Source organism: Mustelus asterias, chromosome 7 (genome assembly GCF_964213995.1).
Source record: "Mustelus asterias chromosome 7, sMusAst1.hap1.1, whole genome shotgun sequence".
NCBI lineage: Eukaryota > Metazoa > Chordata > Chondrichthyes > Carcharhiniformes > Triakidae > Mustelus > Mustelus asterias.
The window spans coordinates 113,906,303-113,916,577 of NC_135807.1; the positions used below are offsets into that span (position 1 = coordinate 113,906,303).

At 43.5% G+C, this 10,275-nt stretch overlaps 1 protein-coding gene across 3 annotated transcripts in view; it reads left to right on the forward strand.

The window, feature by feature from the left end:
* The window catches only part of cyb5a (cytochrome b5 type A (microsomal)), a 36,467-nt gene extending 32,638 nt beyond the window's left edge, over positions 1 to 3,829 (forward strand). For 2 of the 3 annotated variants that reach the window (XM_078216704.1, XM_078216703.1), the window contains exon 5: positions 29 to 3,829. In XM_078216704.1, coding sequence (XP_078072830.1) covers positions 29 to 110 — 82 coding nt within the window. In that variant the 3' untranslated portion in view covers positions 111 to 3,829. The remainder of the gene's footprint in view (positions 1 to 28) is intronic. The other variant, XR_013498354.1, reaches the window with a different exon arrangement.
* Positions 3,830 to 10,275: the final 6,446 nt, after the last annotated feature.

The following is a 10,275-nucleotide window of genomic DNA, read 5'->3' on the forward strand; positions in this document are numbered from 1 at the left end:
TATTTTTGACTCTCTACTTTTCTTGCAGTTGGTGGTCCAGTTGGATAATCCCAGCGATAGCCGGCTTGACCGTGGCCCTCCTCTATCGCCTTTTTGCAGCCGATCACTGAACACTATGAATAGAAGCATTGTTGGCACTATTTCATGTTGATTGCTACCTATTATAAATTAGTTAAAAATGTGAAAATTGTATTACGTTCATTGAAGGAACGTTTGGAGTAGGAATTCTCATACTGTACATCCGTTTATCTGGCGTAAAATGAACACAAAGTAGACCAAATTAGCATTGGGAGAGCCTATGCCTAATCTTCACAGGCACAAGTTTCATTGCTAAACCACAGGAAATGTTATACAGTTACTTGGCCCTTTAATATGTCAAGGAGGGAGCTAAAACCTGTTGAAGAATCCCTTGTTCCCAATGTAGGATTATCCAGCAGCTAACGATAAGTTAGTGGTTAAAAGAAAATTGAAACTAATGTGCCCTTCTGTGGAGTGGAAGCACTTTTCCCCCCTCCCCAAAGTCACAGTCCTGGCGATTGCCCCCTCCTCCATCCCATTGCTCGATCCAACAACTGTCCTGGAACTTAACTTGTAGATTGCTGCTGACGGCTCAAAATTTATTGAGATGTTTTTGGACATGTAACATCGTGAAGGTATAGAGAAGAACTGAGGGACTGGCTCTGAGTCTGAAATTCTTTAATTAGAATGACTTTAGGGGCGGCACAGTGGTTAGCACAGGCCTCACAGCGCCAGGAACCCGGGTTCAATTCCTGCCTCAGGTCACTGCCTGTGTGGAGTTTGCACATTCTCCTCGTGTCTGCGTGGGTTTACTCCGGGTGCTCCGGTTTCCTCCCACAGTCCCAAAGATGTGCGGGTTAGGTTGATTGGCCAGGTTAAAAATTGCCCCTTAGAGTCCTGGGATGCGTAGGTTAGAGGGATTAGCGGGTAAAAATATGTGGGGGTAGGGCCTGGGTGGGATTGTGGTCGGTGCAGACTCGATGGGCCGAATGGCCTCCTTCTGCACTGTAGGGTTTCTGTGGTTTCTATGGTTTTCTTCCAGATGCTCCGGTTTCCTCCCACAGTCCAAAGGTGTGCGAGTTAGGTGGAGTGGCCATGGTAAATTCCCCCTTAGTGTGAGGGGGATTAGCAGAGTAAATATATGAGGATAGGGCCTGGGTGGGATTGTGGTCAGTGCAGGCTCGATGGGCCAAATTGCCGCCTCCTGCACTGTAGGGTTTCTATGATTCTTTAGGATCAAAATTGGTATGCATGTTGCCGGGCATAAAATGGACAGGGAACATATTTATTTTGCTCTTGTGAATTGTATTGCCTCACTTCTCACGGATGAGTATCAGCAAAATCCCAGTAATAAAAAATGGCCCCAGATTCATTTCTAGCATCTTATCTCTTAACATTATCAACGCAAGTCCTTTGAATATAGTTTATACCTCATCACTTGTATATATTTGTCTACTTTGATACAACTGTTGCAATTTTCAGACAGCTGGAAAACATTATAACTTATTCCGTTGCTTCCAAGGAAAGACTACTTCAACACTGTACCTGTTAGCCAATAAGAGGCTGTTTGAAATTTGAGTAACCGTAGACCCTTTTTCCATTATATTTTTAACATTGAATAAATAACATTCTTAAATCTGCCGAGAAATAGAATAATAATCCTTTTGGGAACATGTTATGTGCAGGTTTGCACCCACGTGATAGTACATGGTGTTGACTGCCAGATCATATTCTAGTTTCAAATGCATTAGAAACATAGAAAAACTACAGCACAAAACAGGCCCTTCGGCCCCACAAGTTGTGCCGAACATATCCCTACCTTTTAGGCCTACCTATAACCCTCCATCCTATTAAGTCCCATGTACTCATCCAGGAGTCTCTTAAAAGACCCTATTGAGTTTGCCTCCACCACCACTGATGGCAGCCGATTCCACTCGCCCACCACCCTCTGTGTGAAAAGCTTCCCCCTAACACTTCCCCTGTACCTACCCCCCAGCACCTTAAACCTGTGTCCTCTCGTAGCAGCCATTTCCACCCTGGGAAAAAGCCTCTGAGAGTCCACCCGATCTATGCCTCTCAACATCTTGTATACCTCTATTAGGTCTCCTCTCATCCTACGTCTCTCCAAGGGGAAAAGACCCTCAGCCTATCCTCATAAGGCATGCCACTCAATCCAGGCAACATCCTTGTAAATCTCCTCTGCACCCTTTCAATCTTTTCCACATCCTTCCTGTAATGAGGCAACCAGAACTGAGCACAGTACTCCAATGGGGTCTGACGAGGGTCTTATATAGCTGCATCATTATCCCCGGACTCCTAAACTCAATCCCTCGATTGATAAAGGCCAGCACACTATACGCCTTCTTAACCGCCTTCTTAACCACCTCCTCCACCTGCGGGGCCGATTTTAGAGTTCTATGGACCCGGACCCCAAGGTCCTTCTGATCCTCTACAGTACTAAGAGTCTTTCCCTTTTTATTGTACTCCTTCATCCCATTTGACCTGCCAAAATGGACCACTACGCATTTATCTGGGTTGAAGTCCATCTGACACTTCTCCGTCCAGTCTTGCATCCTATCAATGTCCCTCTGTAACTTCTGACATCCCTCCAGACTATCCACAACCCCACCAACCTTCGTGTCATCGGCAAACTTACCAACCCATCCCTCCACTTCCTCATCCAGGTCATTTATGAAAATGACAAACAGCAAGGGTCCCAGAACAGATCCCTGGGGCACACCACTGGTGACCGACCTCCATTTAGAAAAAGACCCATCTATATCCAGTCTCTGCCTCCTTTGGGCAAACCAGTTCTGGATCCACAGGGCAGCAGCCCCTTGGATCCCATGCCCTCTCACTTTTTCTAGAAGCCTTGCATGGGGGACCTTATCGAACGCCTTGCTAAAATCCAAATAAACCACATCTACCGCTTTCCCTTCATCAATGTGTTTAGTCACATTTTTGAAGAACTCCACCAGGCTCGTAAGGCACGATCTTCCTTTGACAAAGCCATGCTGAGTATTCTTGAGCATACTAAACCTCTCTATAGAAACATTAAAAAACTACAACATTAGCAACGTATCTTTGAGGGAATGCAAAATTAAAATGCCTGGATTCTCTGTGCCTCCACATGCATAGCTGCCTGTGTGATAATGCCAAATGGACAGTTCACTTGAACAATGACATAGAATTACATAACACCCACAGCCCAGAAACTGGTTCATTGGTCTTTCTCAGCAATTGTATGCCACATGAACCTCCTTCCATTCCGATTACCTTTTCACAGCCTCCCTCTAGAATCCCTCAATTCTCCTCAATGTACACGTCAAGGCACTCCTTTGGACATTTCCCTTGGCATTGAGTTCCACACTCGCCACTGTGATAACCTTGTCATTGATGTCTTTCCACAGATGGAAAATGTTATCTCCAAAATGCCAAATATACTTTGGGGGAGAGGTGGGGTTAGTAACCTAGGCTAGATTTCACATGACTGTATGTAACTGAGAGAGAAGATTTCTCAGAATGGCTCAGGAACCAGAATCGTTTCCCGTCCAATTATCAAATATGGTTGTTCCCATCAGCAGGTTTCTTTGCTGAATTGCTAAGGTTTCTGACATATTGGGAGTGCCTTTATATTGTTTGACTGACTATGCATTTTGTATGAAGATGCCAGATATGCAAAGAGAAACCATCCTGAACTAATATAAATCTGTATTGTGTACTATCACATCCATTGAAAAATATATTTTTCAACATGATAATGAAATTGTGTACTTAATTTTTACAAATAAATACACACTGGTAAATAGTACATTCAAAGCCCCTTTTTCTCACCTTTTGTTGACTGAAAATTTGATTAGAACTTTGTGCATTAACATGTTCAGATTGTGCTTTGTTTTTCAATATGCTCCCTTTGCCAAACTGCTGCTGTCTTGCAGGGTTTCTTTGCCATAGGCAGCCTCCAACAGTTGTCTTAAGTAGCCAATATTCATGTGTAAGAGTTGATGGTGAGTGTTGGCAAGATATTTGACTATAAAACATGGAAAATCATCGTGGCTGAGCTCAGTTCTCACTCAGCTTCAGTGGAGACTAGGGGCAGGATTTTCTGGCTGCGCTCGCCAGAAAATCCTGCCCGATGTCAACAGACCTTTGCATGGTCTGCTTCTCTCCCACCTCCCTCCCCCACCCCCCCCCCCCCCCCCCCCCCTCACTACGATTCCCATGACGAGCGGGACAGGAAAATTCCCCCTGAGAGTTGGATCCAGGACCTTCCTTTTCCTATATAGCATAGGTAATCACGGAAGTCCAATGGAGAAATTTACATGCTGGACTTTGAAATAGAAACAATATTTTAGTAATGTAGAAGGGCACATCTACATTTTTTGTGTGGTGGCAGAATGGGAATCAGAATTTATTTTATTGGAATTACAGGTGAGGAATCTGTGCTGCTATCAGTAATTTTCACTTCAGATAGTATTCATTAGATGCAGACCAAAGCAAGACTTTTTGTCAAAGCTTTTTATCTTGCACTCATCAGTACATTCACAAGCATATAATGAAGCAAAACCAACAAATTTATACTGTATGAGAAGAGATTGCTGATTGGTTGTTCATTGAGTCACCCTTGATTAATTACATTGCAATTTCAGCTGGTGAAGAAACTGCTACCTTACTGGAGATCGGGTGCTGCTAGCAAACCTTTATCTTAGAGGAGATCAGGTTCTTGCGGGAGGAGCCATTGTGGGATAGGAGGCATCTGTGTGACCCTTCACATGGTCATACATTTTCATTGGTCAACTACAGCTGCTCTAGAAACGAAAGACATGTCAACAGAGGTGTTTTAATCACTGTGTGCCTTCTTCACACAGTACACTTTGTGGATTTGCAATGAGACTCTTACACCCATAGTTATTGCAATCTTGGATGGTGGAGGAGGGAATTCACAAGAGGAGGGCATTGGTCACACAACATTGTACATCACAAGGCCATCAACTGGCATCAGCCAAGGGGGAGAGAGGTCAGGAGGAAAGCAACCCGGGTCATTATCAATATTAAAGCCAGTATGTTAACTACCTTCAGATGTCAGCGAAGCAATGTAAGCGATGGCTAAAGCTTTTCTGGGAGGTGGTCACTGACCACCGTGCACTCCTTCAACAAGACTTGTTGGGGTCTTGTAGCTTTGGATGAAAGCCTATGCCAAATGACCTCAGAGTAACTGCGGCCCTTACCGTATATGCTAGCAACTCATTCCAGGGCTCGACAGACAACACGTGAGCCATTTTCCAGGTTGCAACCCATGGATGCATATGGGAGGTGACAAACAGACCACTGCCCAATTCAGAAGCGCTAACAAATAAATCAAATTCTCAACAGAGGCTGATAGCCACACATGGCAGGCAGTTGGCTTTGGGAGCATCACGAGGTTCCCATAGGTACAGGGTGTAATCAACTGCACACACATGGCCATTAGATCTCCCTAGCAATAGCCAACTGCATTTGTAAATTGGCAGGGATTTCTTAAGGTTTCCTTTAATAGTCAACTTGTTTCTGATCACTGGAGAAGAATTATAAAGATATGTACTTTTCCCAGGGAGCCATCGTTGCATTCAGGAACTCTTCGGTTCATAGTTATTTGAGGTATGTGCAGGTTTGTCTATGCCCAAATATAAGGTTGGATCTTTGGTGGCTCATGAAACCAGTGCATCATCCCTAAAGCCCTGTGGAGGAGTGTGAGGGTGCTGCACACTGCCCAACAAAGGTAATTACAGATGATCATACCATTGCTTAAATTGCACTTTTGATATCTTGACCAGACCCATGGAGCTTTGCAATATGCGCCATGGAGAATGTCCAGGACTTTCATTGTTTTCTATGCCTTGCATAACATGACAATACAAAAGGAGAGAATTGTTAATTGAGAATATGGGGAAACTGCTAATCTCAGATGAGGAAGACAGGGAGGAAGATGAGGAACAGGACAATAGCTCTCCCAAATACCAGAGCCATGTAGAGACTGTCCAGGACAACCTCATCTTTTCATATGTATCTATATATAAATTACCCCCAACATCATGAGCTTTTGAGTGGCAAGTTATTGATTCTCTCACAAGAAGAAGCATCCTCTACACATTTTCCCTCCCAGCTCAAAGGAGCATAAAATTGCTGTTCCAGAACAGTCCACTTCATGGAGGTCGCCACCCCAAGGCTCAGCAACCGCATTCAGTTGAATACTTTGGAGAGTTCTGCATGCTCTTGCAAGGGCTCTCATGCTGTCCCTGTCACCTGCTCACTTGTGATGTGAAACTCTCTATGTGACAACCTCTATTCCCCACACATCCTATTGGAGGGAATGAACGAACTGAGTCTTCCGAGACCATATAGAACTTGAGCAAAAATGGCTTTATTCAACATGCATGAGGGAGAGCAGTACTTGGAGCTGTAATTCTAGCTTGTTCCTGAGCTACTGTACCTATCAAAGGTTCTTACACATTCTTATACTTTTTCATGTTACAAAGTGCTACATTTTGATTATGTCATCATATTGTTATTTTAAATTTGTTAAAGTTCTGTTTTGATCACAATATGCTGATCCATTGTCCTGTGTGCTTTATCTTTAATCATTTTCTGAACATATCATATCTACCTGTTTGCAATCTCAAAGCTCTGCAGTTTCCTTCTAGAATGGAAATTTCTACTGTGTAAGTAATAAGAACATAAGAACTAGGAGCAGGAGTAGTCCATCTGGCCCCTCAAGCCTGCCCTTCACCATTCAATAGATCATGGCTGATCTTTTTGTGGACTCAGCTCCACTTGCACGCCCGTTCACCATAACCCTTAATTCCTTTACTCTTCAAAAATTTATCTATCCTTGCCTTAAAAACATTCAATGAGGTAGCCTCAACTGCTTCATTGGGCTGGGAATTCCACAGATTCACAACCCTTTGGGTGAAAAAGTTCCTTCTAACTCAGTCGTAAATTGGCTCCCCCTTATTTTGAGGACATGCCCCTTGGTTTTAGTTTCACCTGCCAGTGGAAACAACCTCCCTGCTTCTATCTTATCTATTCCCTTCATGATCTTATATGTTTCTATAAGATCTCCCCTCATTCTTCTGAATTCTCTCCCCATAAGCTAACCCTCTCAACTCCAGAATCAACCTAGTGAATCTCCTCTGCACCCCCTCCAGTGCCAGTATGTCCTTTCTCAAGTAAGGAGACCAAAACTGTACACAGTACTCCAGGTGTGGCCTCACCAGCACCTTATACAGCTGCAACATAACCTCCATGTTTTCAAACTCCATCCCTCTAGCAATGAAGGACACAATTTTATTTGCCTTCTTAATTACCTGCTGTACCTGCAAACCAATGTTTTGAGATCCATGAACAAGGACCCCCAGGTCCCTCTGCACAGCAGTATGTTGCAATTTTTTCGTACCAAAATGGATGACCTCATATTTACCAACATTGTACTCCATCTGCCAGACCCTCGCCCACTCAAAGACTATCTATATCCCTTTGCAGACTTTCAGCATCTCTGCACACTTTGCTCTACCACCCATCTTAGTGTCATCTGCAAATTTTGACACACTACACTTGGTCCCCAACTCCAAATCATCTATGTAAATTGTAAACAATTGCGGCCCCAACACTGATCCCTGAGGCAATTGTCACCATCTCCCGATACTTAATTAGTTTTCCGGAGGCACAATAGAACTTATACGTCTTCTCTACACATTGTGGCGTCACGATAACAAGTATTGATTCTTTATTCTTGCTGTAATCTCTGAAGAGTATCACCTGGGGTGTGACAGTCTAGTGCAGTCTGGGGGGTAGTTATTTGTAATTTGTTATGTGTCTACCTGCAGTGAGTTTTGATACTGCAGCCAGACTGCCTGTTTAACCCTTTCCATTCTTTCCTCTCTCGCTGCAGTCCCGCTCCCTGGGTTGCCCTACTACACACCCTAATGAGCTTTTTTTTTGTTTCTGAGGTGGTGTAAGAGGGAGTATGAGAACTCGGAGGTAACCTCAGAGTGCTTGACCTCTACTGCGGAATCCTTGTCCCCCTGCAACAGATACTGAGTTCACATTTGTTAGACAGGTAGAGGATGAAGGACACAAATTCAAAGTCTCATGGGAAAAGGGTAAAAAGTCACCACTGTGCAGACATTGGTATTTCAGAAGATGGTGATAGCAAAACAACATTAGTAATTATTTTGTCCCTATGTGATTTCTAATATCACCGACTATCTTTGGGACACCCATCACTTCATCACAAGCAGCCATGTATTCTGCCAACCTACCAATCTTCATGGCCTCCTCCTCCACTGCTCTCAGGGTGGCTATCACTGAAGGTGGCGGAGGGGAGATCTGATAGAGGTATACAAAATTATGAGTGGCACAAGTAGGGTAGATTGTAAGAATTGTTTCCCCATGGCAGAGGTGTCTAAGATCAGAGGGCTTAGGTTTAAGATGAGGAGTAAGTGGTTTAGAGGGGATCTGAGGAAATTTTGTTCACCCAGAGGCTGGTGGAAATATAGAATGCGGTCTCTGAGAGGTGATGGAGGCAGGTATTCTCGCAATATTTAAGAAGCGTCTGGACAAGCACTTAAATCGCAAAGGCTAGGGACCAAGTGCTGGTAAATGGGATTAGTATAGACTAGTATTTGATGTCTACACTTCCCGCTGCCTCGGAAAAGCAGTCAACATAATCAAGGACCCAACACACCCTGGACATACTCTCTTCCACCTGCTTTCGTCGGGAAAAAGATACAAAAGTCCTAGACTGACTCAAGAACAGCTTTTTCCCTGCTGCCATTAGACTTTTGAATGGACCTACAATATTTTAAGTTGCTCTTTTTCTGCACCCTATCTGTGACTGTTCAACCATATTCTGCACCTTCTTTCCTTCTCCCCATGTATTCCAAGAACAGTACATCTTGTCTGTATAGCGTGCAAGAAACAATACATTTCACTGTATCCCAATACATGTGACAATAATAAATCAAATCATATCATATCAAATCAAATCAAATGGTCGGCATAGATATGGTAGTCCGAAGGGTCTGTTTCAGTGCTGATGACCATCCCAGGTTCTCTGCCTCTCCTTGGAGTTTTCTGCTCTCCTAGAAGGACTGAAAGCAGAGAGTTATGAATGTTAATATTGGATTATGTGGATTAGGAGGGAATGACAATCTTTGTGGAAGATGATAGTGTGACGTGCTGTGAGTTGTCAATAAGATGAGGGTTAGTGTCAGTGCTGATAGTTCAGATTGGGATGTGACGAAGTACCCAGAAAGAGGACAATGAATGGAGCTGCAAGTTGAGCTGTGCAGGAGAACGCTGGGAGGAGTCAGGTTGTAGGGATGACATCTCAAAGAGCAATGCTGTCCGTTATTCCTGCCCTAGTGAGGTAACTGAGCCTCTTGCAGCATTGTACCAAGGTACGAGGGAGCACAATCTGATTGCTCACTTAATCAGCCATTTTCAGCAACGCCTGCTTGGCTTGAAAGTCTGGCTTCCTTCTCTTATCTGGAGACCCTTATAACCCAGAGCACAATCTCCAGAAAAGAGATTCAAGAACTGAGGACTGTCCTCCAACCTCTTACTTTCCTTTCCTGTAATTATTCAATGGCCAGTGTAGAATTTGGCCACTCTGCTCCCTGTCAGGGTTCCTTTAACTGGAAATCCTTCCATTGACAGGTACAAGTTGCCATCACACCTGCTCTGTGATTGGTTGTGTTATGATTGGGTGAGAAGGATTGAATTGGCTCTCCTCTATCCAGTCTCCTCGGTTAGTCAGTACAAAGGGTTTAGGTTTCTTTTTCACAAGGCTATGCCTGCTCTGAATCCAAATGTATTTAACTATTTAAGTGGTGAGCAATAAGGAGCCAATCAAATAAGGTTTTCTTGAGTTAAAGAAAGAGCAAACTAATTAACCGCTAAACCTGAGAAAAATAATCAAAATGCAACATTTCACACACACATATGTAAAAGAAATAAGGGAAGTTAGAGTTCAATTAATAAAAAGCATGTCCTTTGATTTTCCTTGAGGTATAGATTCTAAATGTTGTGGCCAATTTGGGTTAGCTGGTTTCTTGGATGTGGTTAGATATAGAAGATATTGCAATTATTATGAGATCTTGGTTCACTGGTAGTTTTCTGTTGGTTGACTTCTCGAACCAGGTGATACATACTTTTTCCAAAAGAGAGATGGGGGAGAGAGCGCAATGTTTCAGCCTGTTTCTTCTGCTGAACAAAAGC